The following is a 17,299-nucleotide window of genomic DNA, read 5'->3' as shown; positions in this document are numbered from 1 at the left end:
GAGGAAAAACTTCTTCACACACAGAGTGGTGAGTCTGTGGAATTCTCTGCCACAGGAAACAGTTGAGGCCAGTTCATTGGCTATATTTAAGAGGGAGTTAGATATGGCCCTTGTGGCTAGAGAGATCGGGGGTATGGAGAGAAAGCAGGTACAGGGTTCTGAGTTGGATGATCAACCATGATCATACTGAATGGCGGTGCAGGCTCGAAGGGCCGAATGGCTTACTCCTGCACCTATTTTCTATGATTCTATGTTTCTATCTTGCACAAGGACTCCCAAGTCCCTTTGCATTTCTGCATTTTGAATTCTCTCCCCATCTGAATAATAGTTTGCCCGTTTATTTTTTCCACCAAAGTGCATGACCATACACTTTCCAACATTGTATTTCATTTGCCACTTCTTTGCCTATTCCGCTAAACTATTCAAGTCTCTCTGCAGGCTCTCTGTTTCCTTAACACTACCCGCTCCTCCACCTATCTTTGTATCTTCAGTAAATTTAGCCACAAATCCATTAATACCGTAGTCCAAATCATTGACATACATCGTAAAAAGCAACAGTCCCAACACCGACCCCTGTGGAACTCCACTGGTAACTGGCAGCCAGCCAAAATAGGATCTCTTTATTCCCACTGTTCGCTTTCTGCCAATCAGCCAATGCTCCTAGTACAGGTTCCCCCCTCTGCTAACCAAAGGTAGAACGTTCCTATGAACCGTTTGTAAGCTGAAATGATGTAAAGCGAAGAAGCAATTACCATCAATTTATATGGGAAAAATTTTTGAGCCTTCCCAGACCTAAAAAAAAACCTACCAAATCAAACCAAATAACACATAAAACCTAAAATAACACTAACATATAGTAAAAGCAGGAATGATATGATAAATATACACCCTATATGAAGTAGAAATATTGTATGTATGGTGTAGTTTCACTTATCGATCTCTGGAAGACAGCGAGCCAAAATCGATTTGGAGAAAAAAATTCGGCACATACACGCATGTGCACGTACATGTCTACGCACGTACACACATGCACAAACAACTGCCCGCACAAGGCTTCACAGTCATTGTAGTCTTCGTAGGGGAAAACACACGAATAAAGCGGGTGTCTTTTTTTCATAAAAGCAAATCCTCTTTGGTTAGCAAAAACAGGTACTAATGTAGGTTCTTTCGTAACAGCGCGCTGTCGTAAAGTGAACGTTCAAAAGACGGGCACCTGTAACTAGTAACTTCCCTGTAATTCTATAGGCTCTTATCTTGCTAAGCAGCCTCATGTACAGCACCTTGTCAAGGCCTTCTGTAAACCTTCACCAGGATTTCATTCTGAGTGAGATGTATGTTAGTTTAAAAACAATAGTTTTCAATTTTTTCTAATTAATTTTGTCTTGCTGTTGAGTTCCGTAATTTTACTAACAAAACAATGATTACAGTAGTTTCAAATGTTCTCAAAATTGTTTGGAATTGCTCTTGAATACTTTTACTAATTAACCAGCTTTTATATTAGGGGTGAAATGATAGAGACGAGGAAGAGAAGAAAACAGAAATGTCTGAAAGATCATACCAGTCAAGAGGAGGCAAAGGCAGAAGATTCATCAATAGATACAGGCCCAGAGGAATGTGCTCTAAAAGATGAGCAAGAGCAAACCCCTGCAGAAGATAATCCCCCTACGGATGAAGAAGAAATTACATTGAAAGACGGAAATGATGCCAGGGGCAATGATACAAAAAGCAAGCGTAAGCATTTTTATTTTCTCTTGCTTTCATTACACTGTGGTTTTGAGTTTCGTTATTATCACAGTAACAGAGTACCGCCACATTCACATACAGATTCAGGTCGACATTGAAACATACCAGATGACATAGGAATAGACCATTTGGTCCTTTGACTCTGCTCCGCCATTCCATTGTGGTTGATTAATTATCCGTCTCAACTCCATTCTCCTGCTTTCTCCCTGTAACCTTTTAACGCCCTGACTAATAAAGAACCTATCAACCTCTGCTTTAAATAAGTCCAATGACTTAGTCTCCACAGCCATCTGTGGCAATGAATTCCACAGATTCAGCACCTTTTGGCTAAAGAAATTCCTCCTCATCTCTTCTAAATGGATGTCCCTCTATTCTGAGGCTGTGCCCTCTGGTCCTAGAGACCCCATTGTAGGAAATGTTTTCTCCATTTCCACTCTATCTAGACCTTTCAAAATTTGTTCGTTATCAGTGAGATCCCCCCTCATGCTTCTGATTTTCAGTGAGTACACACCCAGAGCCATCAAACACTCCAAATATGTGAACTCTTTCATTCCCGGGATCATTCTTCTGAACCTCCTCTGGACCCTTTGTAACGTCAGCAAATCCTTTCTTAGATAAGGGGCCCAAAACTCCTCACAATACTCCAAGAGCAGTCTGACCAATGCCTTATACAGAGCCTCAGCATTACATCCTTGTCTTTATATTCTTGTCCTCTCGAAATGAATGTTGTCTCAATAACTGAGACATTCCTTTCCAGGCAATGTAATGGTGAATCTCTGCAATGTCCTGTCCATATCAAAACACCAAAGCTGCATACACCATTCCAGATTCCCAGTTTGTTTGAAATAAAGCTTCACTCTTGTGTTCTATTCCCCAGCTAATGAAGGCTTGAATCACATTTGCCTTCTTCGCAACCCTATTGATCTGTGCTGCCACTTTCAGAATTCTAATCATATAAAACACTGTTCTGTCAATGTCACCATTTATTTATTGACATACAGCGTGGAACTGGCCCTTTGAACCACACCATCCAGCAATCTCCTAATTTAATCCTAGTCTAATCACAGGGCAATTTACAAAGACCAATGAACCTACAAACTAGATTGTGGGTGGAAACCAGAGCTCCAGGAGGAAACCTATGTGGTCGTGGAGAGAACATACAAACTACTTACCGGCAGCGGTGGGAATTGATAGTACGGTCACTGGTACAGTAAAGCATTGTGCTACCGTGCTGCCCCCTACCACCCAGGTCATCCTGTCCTCTCACTGCTGCATCAGGAAGAAGGTACAGGAGCCTCAGGACTCACACCACCAGGTTCAGGAACAGTTATTACCCGTCAACCATCAGGATCCAAAAGGGATAAATTCACTCATCTTCACTTGCCCCGTCATTGAAATGTTCCAACAACCAATAGACTCACTTTCAAGAACTCTTAATCTCATGTTTTTGATATTTATTGTTTACTTGTTTTTTATTCTTATTAATTATTTATCTTTGTATTTGCGCAGTTTATTGTCTTTTGCATACAGGTCAAACTCCCAAGTTGATGTGGTCTTTCATTGATTCTGTTATGGTTATTATTCTATTATGGATTTATTGAGTATGCCCATAAGAAAATGAATCTCAGGGTTGCATATAATGACAGAAATGTACTTTGATAATAAATTTACTTTGAACTTTGAACCTTACTCCAGAGCCAAGGCCACTCTGTAGTTGAGCAGTAGTGTGAAGACAGTATGGGTATGTTGATGGGATATTTTCCAAGTTGTTGACAGTTTGAAAGGTTGGGCTTTTGCACTCATTTCACCAATCAAAGGCTCTTTACCCATTTGCCCCCTTCAGTATGCTGATTCCGGAACACTAGGGACCACCTCCTGTGTCCTAAAGCCAGACCTCAGCATCAGCAAACCATTGGCCATCAGTGCACCAATGCATCCTTTGGCCATCTGAGGTAAAAGATTTTGTTTGAAGATCTTGACCTCAGTCCTGACATGATAGTCATGGTCAATCAGGAAGAAGTGATCCCTGTCCTGTCTTCTGCTTCTGATACTCACGATGTCAATATGTCTCCATAGAGACATGACACCTCTTTATGTCACTATCATTATCATTATGTGTCATGTTGTAAGATGTGAGTGATCGTGGCCTTTGACCATGATCGTTCCTAGTAAATTTTTCTGCAGCAGTGGTTTGCCATTGCCTTCTGGACAGTGTCTTTACTAGACGGGTGACCCCAACCATTATCAATACTCTACAGAGACTGTCTGCCTGGTGTCAGTGGTCGCACAACCAGGACTTGTGATATGCACCAGCTGCTCATACGACCATCCACCACTTGCTCTCATCGCTTCATGTGACCCTGACTGGGGGCTGAGTAGGTGCTAGACCTACCGTCTAGTAGGTGCAAGGGTTACCTGCAAGCTGGCAGAGTGATGCTTCCTTTGGTGGTCGTATCTCCACCCCACCGTTCATCTAATGTTCATACCCAGTCTTAAATCTTTGCTTTGCTTGCGTTCAACCCACCACATCCCCCCCAATCATCACAACTTTATCATTTCCTGTTAGTCATCTTATGTACAGACACTCCTGTAGTTTCCGTTACTTTATGGTCATGCAATCAATGGTAAGCTTTCTTCTGTACTTATTTATTGAATTTAAAAAAAAATATTATGTTTTTTTATCTTAGTGTTTTTTTTGTGCTGCATCGGATCCAGAATAACAATCATTTCATTCTACTTTACATTTGTGTAGTGAAAATAACATTAAAAAAATTGAACTACTGTTGCAAAATCACATCAACTGTTGCAAAAAAACCCATGTTAAATTGTAGTCTATATCACCGTAAGATATAGGAGCAGAATAAGGCCATTTAGCCCATCGAGTCTGCTCCATCATTTCAACATGGCTGATCCGTTTTTCCTCTCAGCCCCAATCCTCTGACTTCTTTCGAATGATTTAATTTCATTTTTTAACCAACAGAGCCAAGCCACCTCTTCTGCCTTCCTGCCAGTCCTTTTGATACAATGTGTATTCTTGGACATTAAACTCTTCTTCAGCCATGATTCAGAGAGACTGACAATATCATACCTGCCAACCTGTAACTGTACTGCAAGTTCATCTGTCTTATTCCATATATAGCACACATCCAAATATAACACCTCCAGTCCTGTATTCACAATTCCTCCACCTTGTACATTGTAGCTCATCCTGTTGACTGCGATTTTGCCCTATCATTAGTCTCTCCTTGCTAGGAGTCTCACTGCACATTGCTTCTGTTTGTTAAAACCAATTACTTCATGTTCTGCACTATCACTCTGGTTTCCCTCTTCCTGCCAATGTAGTTTAAACCCTCCCGAACAACTCTAGCCAACCTACCCACGAGGGTATTGGTTCCCCTCGGGTTCAGGTGTAACTTGTCCCTTTTGTACAGGTCACACTTTCCCCAGTAATCCATAAATGTGAACCCCTGCCCCCTGCACCAGTTCCTCAACCACACATTCACCTGCCAAATCATCCTATTCTTATCCTCACTGCCATGTGGCACAGGCAGCAATCCAGAGATTACTATCCTGGAGATCCTGTTTCTCAGCTTTCTACCTAGCTCCCTGGAATCTCTCTTCAGGACCTCCTCACCTTGTCTGCCTATGTCATTGGTGCCAATATGTACCCAGACTTATGACTGCTCACCCTCATGTTGAGAATGCCACGGACATGATCCAAGACGTCCTGATCCTGGCACCAGGGAGGCAACATACCATCCAGGTGTCTATTGTGCCCACAGAGCCTCATCTCTGTTCCTCTGACTAGGTAATCACCTATCAACAGTGCAGTCCTCTTCCCCTCTCTGCTCTTCTGAGCACAGCACCAGGTTCAGTGCCAGAGACTGGGTCACTGTGGCTCCCCCGGGTAGGTCGCCCCCTCAGTAGTATCTGAAGTTGTATATTTATTATTGAGGGAACGGCTACACGTATGCTGTGCATTTCCCCTCTTTCTCCTGACAGTCGTCCAGTTACCTGTCTCCTGCAACCCAGGGGTGACTACCTCCCTGTAGCTCCTGTCTATCACCTCCTCATTCTCCTGTGTGAGGCAGAGGTCATTGAGCTGCAGCTCCGGTTCCTTAATATGTTCTCTCAGGAGCTGCAACTGCTGAAGATGTGTTTATCTAGGATACTGAAATTGTCCCAGACTTCCCACGTCCCACACACTGCCCCTGGCACCATTCTCATGAAACTACTGAAACTGAACAGATGAGGAGTGAACAAGTAAGAACAGAAAGAGAGTAACTTACAAGACTATGTACCTCACCCAAACCTGATGAGCCAAAGCCACTGCAAAGACAGGCCCACTCAAAACAGTGGCCGCTCTGCTTGCACTTGAATTATTTTTATTCACCCTTTCTAATGAATCCCTTTTTCTGATTGGTCTCTCCTCAACCCAGAGAAACTGCAGCAAAGCTCTGCCTTTAAAATCTCAATCGCCTGATTTAAAAGGTAGCTCCTTCAATGTACCCCTGACATGGATTGTCCGACTCATAGTAGTCAATCCTCAAGCATTGCTTTCTAAAACAAAATCCCACCCTGTATTTTTTTGTGAATGTTACCCTAAAAAGATGGTAATTGTTTTTGGGAGGTATTATTTCTGCACTGCAGTGTACTTATGAACAAAATCCTCTGACCAATGCTGACCCTTTTCCCACTACCCATCTATTTGAACATTTCTATCTTTATTTTAAATAAAGTATTGATTTAAGTTACTTCGCTGGAAATCAATTATATGTCTACAGTTCAAGGAAAAATTGTGGAAGGCCCCGATTTTAACCTTTTAATAATAAACATTATTTTAATATTGAAGCTTTGCGTTTAGTTTAACCAGCACTTCATAAGAACCTAGAACATTACCACACAGTACAGACCCTTCAGCTCAGGAACTACTCTGAGATTAATCTAATGGTTTCTAGCCTTTCCCTTCTGCATGGCGCTCCATTTTTCTATCAACTATTTGCATATCAATGGGTTTCTTAAATGTCCCTAATGAATCTGCCTCCCACCACCACACCAGCAGTGCGTTCCACACACCCACCATTCCCTGACTTTAAAAAAGATTACCTCTGACATCCTCCCTCCCATACATTCTTCCATTCACCTTAAAGTTATGCCTCCTTGTACTAGCTATTTCCATGCTGAGAAGAGGTATCTAGCTGTCCACTCAGTCTATAACAGGAGAAAGTCTGCAGATGCTGAAAATCTAAAGCAACACACACAAGATGCTGGAGAAACTCAGCAGGTCAGGCATCATCTATGGAAATGAATAAATAGTTGATGTTTTGGGCTAAGACCTTTCTTCAGGACTGGAAAGGAGGGAGAATATGCCTGAATAAAAAGTTGGGGGGTGGGGGAAGGAGGGTAACTAGAAGGTGATAGGTGAAGCCATGTAGGTGGGAAAGATAAAGGGCTAGAGAGGAATGAATCTGATAGGAGAGGTGAGTGGATCATAGGAGAAAGGGAAAGAGGAGGGACATCAGGGGGAGGTGATAGGTGAGGAGAGGTAAGAGGCCAGAGTGGGAATAGAAGAAGAGGGGAGGGAGAAGGAGAAATTGCTAATCACGCCATCAGGTTGGAAGCTACCGAGACGGAATATAATGTGTTGCCCCTCCACCCTGAGGGTGGCTTCATTGTGGCACAAGAGGATCCATGGACTGACATGTCGGAATGGGAATTGAAATGTTTGGCATCTCCTATCATCTTGTACACCTCTGTTAAGTGCTTTTTTGGTGCAGTCGGCAGCGTGTCAGTCTCATATAACTTGAAAGAAATCTATTCATGAGGTAAACTTGCCACTATAGAGCTGAACTGTGCAGAGGTAGACCATGGTTCTATAAAGAATTGTCATGTAAGGCTTTTGTCAGGCTGAAATCAGTGTGAGGAATCGCTCATTCGTACCTTAGTGTGAAGTTTAAAAAGAGCTCGGAAGCTCTCAGCAGGCTGAAATCAGCACAGGGCCAGTAAAATGAAAGGAGATATAAGCGGAGTGGCCACTGGTCTGGCTTTGGCTCAGCAGGCTTGGGCGAGAACAGGCAGAGGTTCTACATAAGAAATAAAATTTCTAGTAAGATATTGTTTTCTGTTAGTACATAGCTGGTGAGCTGAGAATGGATCTGGGGTGGTGATATGTTTCTTGTGAGAGATGTATGGACTTTGGGGGACTTCCAGTCTCCCTGATAAGTACATCTGCATGAAGTGCATCAAGCTGCAGTTCCTTAGAGACCACTGTTAAAGGGACTGGAGCAGCAGCTGGATGACCTTTGGCTCATATGAGAAACTGTGGAAATGATATATAGGAACTATAGGGAGGTAGTCATCGCTAAGTTGCAGGAGGCAGGTACCTGGATGACTGTCAGGAGAAAGAAAGGGAATAGGTAGCCAGTGCAGAGTACACCTATGGTTGTTCCCTTAATAATATCTATACACTTTGGATAATGGGGGGAACAACCTAGCGGGGGAAGCCCCAGCGACCAGATCTCTGGCACTGATTCTGGCTTTGTGGCTCAGAAGGAAAGGGACGAGGAAAGGAGTGTGGTGGTGAGAGGGCATTCCATAGTTAGAAGAGCAGATAGCAGATACTGTGGACAGGAAAGGAACACCTGGATGTGCCAGATTCCGGGATGTCTCAGATCGGGTCCATAGCATTCTAGAGGAGGAGGGTGAACAGCCAGAAATTAGGATGCATATTAATGCCCATGACTTGCGCAGGAAAAGGGAGGAGATCCTGAAGAGAGATTAAAGGGATTTGGGTAGAAAGCTGAAAAGCAGGACCTCCAGGATAGCAGTCTCTCGATTGCTGCCTATGCCACAATCAGTGAGGGTAAGAACAGGATGATTGGCAGACGAATGTGTGGCTGAGGATTGGGTGCAGGGGGCAGAGTTTTAGATTTCTGGATCATTGGGGTCTTTTCTGGGGAAGATATGACCTGTGCAAAAGGGACAGGTTACACTTGAACCCAAGGGGGCCCAATATCCCTGTGTGCAGGTTTGTTAGAACTGTTGGGAAGGGTTTAAACTAATTTGGCAAGGGGATGAGAAGCAAATGGGGATGGAGCAGCTGGTGTATACCTAGATGCATTGTGTATGAGGCTGTGAGGAAGGACAGGCAGATGATAAGGCAAAATTGCAGTCAGTGGGATGAGTTAAAGTGTAACAAGCGGCCAAAATCAAAAAGGGTGATGAACACAAGACGGAAGGTGTTTATTTGATTGGACTCAGTTTACGGAATAAGGTAGAGGATCTTGTGTAGTTAGAGATTGGCTGGTATGATCTTGTGGGCAACTGAGTCGTGACTGAAAGAAGATCATAGTCGGTAGAATCCAAGAATATACATTGTATCGAAAGGAAGAGGCAGGTAGGCAGAAGGTTAGGTTTGGTTAAAAAATTGAAATCTAACCCTTGGCAAAAGTGACATAGGATCGGAAGATGTAGAATACTTGAGGTTGGAGTTAAGAAACTGTGAGGGTAAAGAGACCCTGAAGGGAGTTATATACAAACCTCAGAACAGTAGCCAGAATGTGGGCTGCAAATTACAACAGGAGGTAGAATAGGTGTGTAAAAAGGACAATGTTATGATAATCATGGGGGATTTCAATATGCAGATAGATTGGGAAAATCTGGTAGGTGCTAGATCCCAAGAGAAGGAATTTGTAGAATACCTATGTAATGTTTTTTTAGAGCAGTTTGTAGTTGAGCCCTCAAGGGAACGGCAATTCTATATTGGGTTAATGTAATGACCCAGATTTGATTAGAAAGTTTAAGGTTAAGAAACCCTTAAGAGGCAGTGATCATAATATGTTAGAATTCACTGCAATTTGAGAAAGAGAAGCTAAAAACAAATGTATTTATATTACAGTGCAGTAAAGGGAATTACAGAGGTATGAGAGAGGAGCTGGCTAAATTGATTGGAATAGGATGCTAACAGGGATGATGGTAGAACAGCAACCATGGAGGAATTTTGGAAGGTCTTCTTTGTGGTGGCGTGTTGGGGAGGAAGCATTAAGAAGAGGGACGCCTCACGTCTTAATAAGCTGGTAAGGAAGGCGGGCTCTGTCGTGGGCAAAGTACTGGAGAGTTTAACATCGGTAGCTGAGCGAAGGGCGCTGAGTAGGCTACGGTCAATTATGGATAACTCTGAACATCCTCTACATAGCACCATCCAGAGACAAAGAAGCAGTTTCAGCGACAGGTTACTATCGATGCAATGCTCCTCAGACAGGATGAAGAGGTCAATACTCCCCAATGCCATTAGGCTTTACAATTCTACCGCCAGGACTTAAGAACTTTTTAAAAGCTATTATTAATGCTTTTTGAGATAGTGATTTAGATGCATATCATATTTTTTTACTGAGTTAAGTATTGTATGTAATTAGTTTTGCTACAACAAGTGTATGGGACATTGGAAAAAAGTTGAATTTCCCCATGGGGATGAATAAAGTATCTATCTATCTATCAGATAACATCCCAAAAATGAATAAGTATTCTAAAGGGCGGAAGAGGGAACCGTGGGTGACAAGGGAAGTCAAAGACAGCATAAAAGGAAAGGAGAGAGTATATAATATAGCAAAAATTAGTGGGAAGGTAGAGAATTGGGAAGCTTTTAAAAACCAGCAGAAGGTAACCAAAAAAGCCATAAAGAGAGAAAGATGGAATATGAAGATAAACTAGCCAATAATATAAAAGAGGATACAAAAAAAAGTTTTCTCAGATACATAAAGAGTAAAAGAGAGATGAGAGTGGATATTAGACCACTGGAAAATGTTGCTGGAGAGTAATGGGAGACAAGGAAATGGAGGAAATTAATAACTATTTTGCATCAGTCTTCACTGACAAATACTAGCAGAATGAGAGTCTCGGGGGGCAGAATTGAGTGCCATTGCTATTACTAAGGAGAAGGTACTTGAGAAGCTGAAAAGCCTGAAGGTGGATAAGTTGTCTGGACCAGATGGATTACACTCCAGTGTTCTGAAAAGGGTAGTTGAAGAAATTGTGGAGGTATTAGTAATAATCTAGTGATTCTTCAAAGATTCTGCAATGGTTTCTGATGACTGGAAAATTGCAAATGTCACTCCACTGTTCAAGAAGAGAGGGAGGCAGAAGAAAGGAAACTATAGGCCAGTTAGTCTGACTTTAGTGGTTGGGAAGATGTTGGAGTCTATTATTAAGGATGAGTTTTCAGAATACTTGGAGGCTCATGATAAAATAGGCCAAAGTCAACATGGTTTTCTAAAGGTGAAATCTTGCCTGAGAAATCTGTTGGTATTCTTTGAGGAAATAACAGGTAGAATAGACAAAGGCAGGAGGGAAAAAGTAGGAATAAATGGGTCCTTTTCTGGTTGGCTACCAATAAATTGTGGTGTGCAGCAAGGGTTGGTATTGGGACCACTTCTTTTCACGTTGTATATCAATGATTTCGATGACAGAATTGATGACTTTGTAGCCAAGATTATCGAAGATACAAAGATGTGTAGAGGGGCAGGTAGTGTTGAGGAAGAAGGGAGTCTGCAGATAGATTGGAGGAAGTGGTATATGGAATTTAACAGGGATGTGCATGGTCATGCACTTTGGTCGAAGGAACAAAGCATGGCTATTTTGTAAATGGGAAAAAAATTCAAAAATCATTGGTGCAGAGGGACTTGGGAGGTTATCTAGCAGGTTGAGTTGATGGTAAGGATGGAAAATCAAATGTTAGCATTCATTTCGACAGGAGTAGGATACAAGAGCAAGAATGTAACAGCAAGGCTTTATAAAGCATTGGTCAGATCACACTTGGAGTATTGTAAGTAGTTTTGGACCCTTTGACATTGGAGAAGGTCCAGAGGAGGTTTACAAGAATCATTCTGGGAATGAAATGGTAAACACGAGGAGTATTTGTTGGCTCTGGGCCTGGGCATACTAGAGTTTGGATGAATGGGTTGGAGAATCTCATTGAAACCCATCAAATATTGAGAGGTGTAGCATGGCCTCAGAATTGAAGGACATCCATTTAGAACAAAGATGAGGAAAAATTTCTTTAGCCAGAGGGTGGTGGATCTGTGGAATTAATTGCCACAGACAGCTATGGAGTTCAAGTCTTTGGGTATATTTAAAGTGGAGGTTGCTATGTTCTTGATTGATCAGGGGGTCTAAGGTTACAGGGAGAAGGCAGGAGATTAAGATTGAGAGGGCTAATAAATCAGCCATAATGGAATGGCGGAGCAGACTCAATGGGCCGAATGACCTAAATCTGCTTCTCTGTCTTAGGGTCTCATTGTGATTGTACATATTTATAACACAGAATTATAATTTCAATGTTAACTTGTAAATAGTGAGTTTATTAATAAATCTAATGTGCACTTGCTTTTTCAACCCTTGAAGGTGAAAAAGCTTAATTAATTGATATAATTACATTGATTCCATTGTTAATTATTTCATATATTTATGCAAAAGTATGTATCCAGTGTGTGAGATATTTATGAATTCATATTAGTCCAAGAATTAAAAACTTGCTCTTAAATTGTTTTGCAGCAGCCCTTCAGCAGTGGGCAAAGGTTTTCTTTGGCAGCTGGGCAGCCATTGCGAGCGGAATGTTGTACGCTGTGTACCTTTCTACATTTCATGAAAGAAAATTCTGGTTTTCTAGCAGACAGGTGAGATTATGTGTAAAATTTGATGTTTGCTTAGTATTCTGTTTAGAATAATGTCAAATTCCTTCTTCCTGATCCTTTCCTGATGATCATGGAATAGTACAGAGCAGGCCCTTCGGCCCACATTGTTGTGCTGACCTGTTAACCTACTCTAAGAGCAATTAACCCAGGGGTGGCCAACCTTTTACATTCCATGCATCAGTTTTTTCACACACAAGTTCAGATGCGCCATACAACTCTTGTAACCCCATTCAATTCTTGTAAAAATATGTTAATATAGATATATTTAGCATTTTTACATGATATAATGATTTAATATAAAAACAAGATAAACATTACAGTCGGCCCTCCTTATCCGCAGAGGATTGGTTCCGGGACCCCCGCGGATACCAAAAAACGTGGATGCTTAAGTCCCTTATTTAACCTATCTCATATGGTGGTCTTTAAGACCCAGCAGAACCCCAGACCTTATTTAACCTGTATCATCATGGTGGACTTTAGGACCTGGCACAGCTCTGAATCCGCAGTGTTTCTGTTCACGAAAATAATCAAGATTGAAAATAAAGTGGAAGTAATAAAAGCAATTGGAAAGAGGTGAAACGCCATTGGTCATTGGAAAAGCATTTGACTACAGTCGGTCAACGATCGGAACAATTTTTGGAATCGGAACAAATGAGCATATGAAAGGCCCTGCCCTGATGAAAGCTACAATAATTACTAAGCAACGCAGTGGTTTAATTATTGAAATACATATGTTTCTTAAGTGTTTTATATGCATAGAAAGGTAAAATATATACAATGTACTAAGACAAACGTTTTACTAGCTGAGGCTACATAATACCGGATGTACCTGTTCCGACTTCAAATCCGACTTAAAGACTGACTCAGGAACGGAACTTGTTCATAATCCGGGGACTGCCTGTACTTTTAAATCATCTCTAGATTACTTATAATACCTAATAGAATGTAAATGTTATGTAAATAGTTGTTATACTTTTGTTTAGGGGAAAATGACAAGAAAAAATAGTCTGTACATGCTCAAGCAACAAGTGCTGGAGAGAGAACTTCCGGGTTTTCCTGATCCGCGGTTGGTTGAATCCGTGCATGCGGAACCCGCGGATAGGGAGGGCTGACTGTACTTGCCTTAATTTAACAAATATATTTTGTCTTCTTTTGAATTCTTCCTTTTTCTTAATCACATATTCTTTCCATAACTCAGCACTAGCTTCAGTTTTTCTTCTATTTCAGTCTGATATTGTGTTTTATGGTGTTTATTAAGATCATGTCTTCTATTATGTGAAAAAGTGTTTTCACAAACCACGCACAATGGTTTTCCTGACGGATCCGCTATAAATAAGAACTCATTTCCCCACTGTTCATTGAATTCACGCTTACTATCACTTTCTGCTTTTCTTTTGCACTGTGATGGGTAACTGAATGTAAAAACAAGGCTAAATTTTCAATAAAGTACAAAACTGCAAATGTTCACAAAGGATGAACAAAGCACAACTCTGTAGCGCACGAGTGTCAATTGTAAACTGACTGGCAAAAACCTGCGACGCTCCGCTGGTGCAGACGCCTGGCGCCTCAGGATCAAACAAGTATCAAACGTGTATTGAACAGTTATGGAACAACTGCAGAACAAAAGTCCTTCTTTCCTAGTTTGACTCATTGAACATTTTTTAAACTTGAAAACAGATTAATGTGAAAGAAGATAACATTCGCCAAAAGATGTGCACGAAATAATAAAGTCACTAAAAATAATTGCTAAGTCTTAGATTTATCCTCAGTAAAACCCTTTTCTAGCTCTAAGCTACTTGAATTCCTGTTATAGATTTTTTTCCAACAAAATGGTTTTTGGTTAATACTTTTTGCATGAGTTAAAAGTTAAAGTTAAAGTCTGTCCTGAGGCCGGCGCTTATGCTGGTCTCCATGGCGTGAAGTGACTGAGAGTACGAGACTCCCCCCCCCACCCACCGCGTAGGACACCAGTCTATCGCGAGGTTAACCCCCAGCATTTTCAGCTGGGTGGACTGGAGCAATGTGTGGTTAAGTGCCTTGCTCAAGGACACAACATGTTGCCTTGGCTGGGCTCGAACTCACAATCTCCAGATCGCCAGTCCAACGTCTTAACCACTTGGCCACACACCACACTTTTGCATGAGTAGGCTTACTTTTTATTATTATCACTGGGGTGCAATGCGCCATAGGTTGGCCATCCCTGAATTTATCCTTCCTTCCTACATAACCCAACATTTTTCTATCATCCACGTGTCTACCTAAGAGTTTCTTAAATGTCCCTCGTGCATCTTCCTTTACCACAACACCTTGCAGGGTGTTCCACGCACTCACCACTCTCTGTATAAGAAAGTTATGTCTGTCATCTCCCTCTTATTTTATAAGGCTATTGAATAGTTCCCTAGTATGATAACACAGAACATGACAGCACAGTACATACAGGCCCTTCGACCCATGGTGTTGTGCTGACCTTTTAACCTACTCTAAAATCAATCAGATCCTTCGCTCCTACATAGATCTCCATTTTTCTATCATCCATGTTAAATGCCCAGATCTATTTGCCTCTATCACCACCCTGGCAGCACATTCTGCGCACCCACCCTGTGTGAGGGAAAGCAAACACCCCCCCCAACCCAATACTTTCCTCCCGATATCTCGAAATTATGCCCCTTTCAATCTATCCCTCTTATCATCTTGGACACCTCTATCAAGTAACCTCTCGTTCTCCTTCGCTTCAAAGAGAAAAGCCCGAGCTCACTCAGCCTCTCCTCAAAAGACATTCTCTCTAATCCAGGCAGCATCCTGGTAAATAAGTAATAGAATAAGGTAGATTTACTTGTAGCACAGTTGCAGATTGCCAGGTATGATGTTGTAGACATTACTGAATCATGGCTGAAAGATTATAGCTGGGAGTTTAATGTCCAAGGATACACATTGTATTGAAAGTACAAGTAGGAAGGCAGAGGGAAGGGCATTGCTCTGTTGGTTTAAAAAAAAAGAAATCAAATCATTAGAAAGAGGTGACATGGGGTCTGAAGGTGTTGAATCATTGTGGATAGAGCTAAGGAACTGCCAGGGTAAGAAGACCCTGATGGGAGTTGTATACAGACCCCCAAACAGTAGTAAGGGTGTGGCCTGCAAATTACAATAGGAGACAGAAAATGCATGCCAAAAGGGCAATGTTACAATAGTCATGGGGGAACTTCAATATGCAGGTAGATTGGGAAAATCAGGCTGGTGCTGGATTCCAGGACGGGAGTTTTTAGAGTGTTGAGGAGATGGCTTTTTAAAGCTGCTCATGGTTGAGCCCACTAGAGGATCAGCTGTTCTGGACTGGGTGATGTGCAATGAACCAGTTTGATTAGAGGGCTTAAGGTAAAAGAACCCTTAGGGGAAAGTGATCAAAATATGATCAAATTCACTCTGAAATTTGAGAAGGAAAAGCTAAAGTCAGATGCTTCCGTGTTAAAGTGGAGTAAAGGGAATTACAGAGGCATGAGAGAGGAGTTGACCAGAATTGATTGGAAAAGAACACTGGCAGGGATGACAGCAGAGCAGCAATGGCTGGAATTACTGGAAGGAATTCAGAAGGCACAGGATATATACATCCCAAAGAGGAAGAAGTATTCTAAAGGAAAGATGACACAACCGTGGCTGACAAGAGAAGTCAAAGCCAACAAAAAAGCCAAAGAGAGGGCATATGATAGAGCAGATATTAGTGGGAAATCAGGATTGGGAAGCTGATCCCAATCAGAACAGAAGGGAACAAAAAAAGTCAATAAGAAGGAAAGGATAGAATGCAAAAGAAAGCTAGCCAATAATACTAACGAGGATACCAAAAGTTTCCTCAGATTCATAAAAGTGTAAAAGAGAGGCGAGAGTGGATATTGTACCAACAGAAAACAATACTGGAGAGTTAATAATGGGGGACAAACAAAACAGCAGATGAGCTGCATAAGTATCTTGCATCAATCTTCACTGTGGAAGACACTAGCAGTATGGTGGAAGTTCCAGGTGTCAGGGGTCATGAAGTGTATGAAGTTACCATAACTGGAGAGAAGGTTCTTGGGAAACTGAAAGGCATGAAGGTAAATAAGTCACCTGGACCAGATGGCCCCCTTATCTGAGAAAGGATGTGCTGAAAATGGATTGGATTCAAAGGAGGTGGATATGGAGAGAATGTTTCCTATGGTGGGACTGTCTAAGACCAGAGGACACAGCCTCAGAATAGAGGAGTGTGCTTTTAGAATGGAGATGAGGAGGAATTTCTTTAGCCAGAGTGTGGTGATTCTGTGGAATTCTTTGCCACAGGCAGCTGTGGAGACTAAGTTTTTATGTATATTTAAGGCAGAGGTTGATAGATTCTTCATTGGTCAGAGCATGAAGTTAGACAGGGAGAAGGCAGAATATTAGGGCTGAGAGGAAAATCGGATCAGCTATGATGAAACGGTGGAGTAGACTTGTTGGGCCAATCGTATGGTTTTATGGTCTAAATCTCCTCTGCAGCCTCTCTAAAGACTTGCATTTGTGCAGTCACGAGGGGAACATACAGCTGACTGCCGGCACTGTGATAGCATTGCACCAGCTACTACACTGCTGTGCCACCTGTACAATACAGCTTTATAACTCTACTTAAAAGGAGTCATTGTTTGACCCAGTTTACCCTCACTAACATGACTGAATGTTCAGTTTTGTTTCAAGCTGCTAGAGGGAATGTGCTGTTAGTATGTTACATTTTTTACAGGTATAATTCACTGCGGGGAGTGGATTGATTGTGAATGGTGCTGGAGAAAGTTCAGACGTGCATAAATGAAGCAGTAGGCAAAAGAAAACCCACACTTCTGTCTGAGATATCGGGGCGGCACTGTAGT

At 41.8% G+C, this 17,299-nt stretch overlaps 1 protein-coding gene across 6 annotated transcripts in view; it reads left to right on the top strand.

The window, feature by feature from the left end:
- The window catches only part of LOC140713979 (probable C-mannosyltransferase DPY19L4), a 128,953-nt gene that overhangs the window by 45,268 nt on the left and 66,386 nt on the right, over positions 1–17,299 (top strand). For all 6 annotated transcript variants that reach the window (XM_073024933.1, XM_073024758.1, XM_073024684.1 and 3 more), the window contains 2 exons: positions 1,502–1,731; positions 12,292–12,413. In XM_073024933.1, coding sequence (XP_072881034.1) covers positions 1,509–1,731; positions 12,292–12,413 — 345 coding nt within the window. In that variant the 5' untranslated portion in view covers positions 1,502–1,508. The remainder of the gene's footprint in view (positions 1–1,501; positions 1,732–12,291; positions 12,414–17,299) is intronic.

The sequence above is a fragment of the Hemitrygon akajei genome, chromosome 1 (assembly GCF_048418815.1).
Source record: "Hemitrygon akajei chromosome 1, sHemAka1.3, whole genome shotgun sequence".
NCBI lineage: Eukaryota > Metazoa > Chordata > Chondrichthyes > Myliobatiformes > Dasyatidae > Hemitrygon > Hemitrygon akajei.
This window is presented reverse-complemented; position numbering and strand designations above follow the sequence as displayed.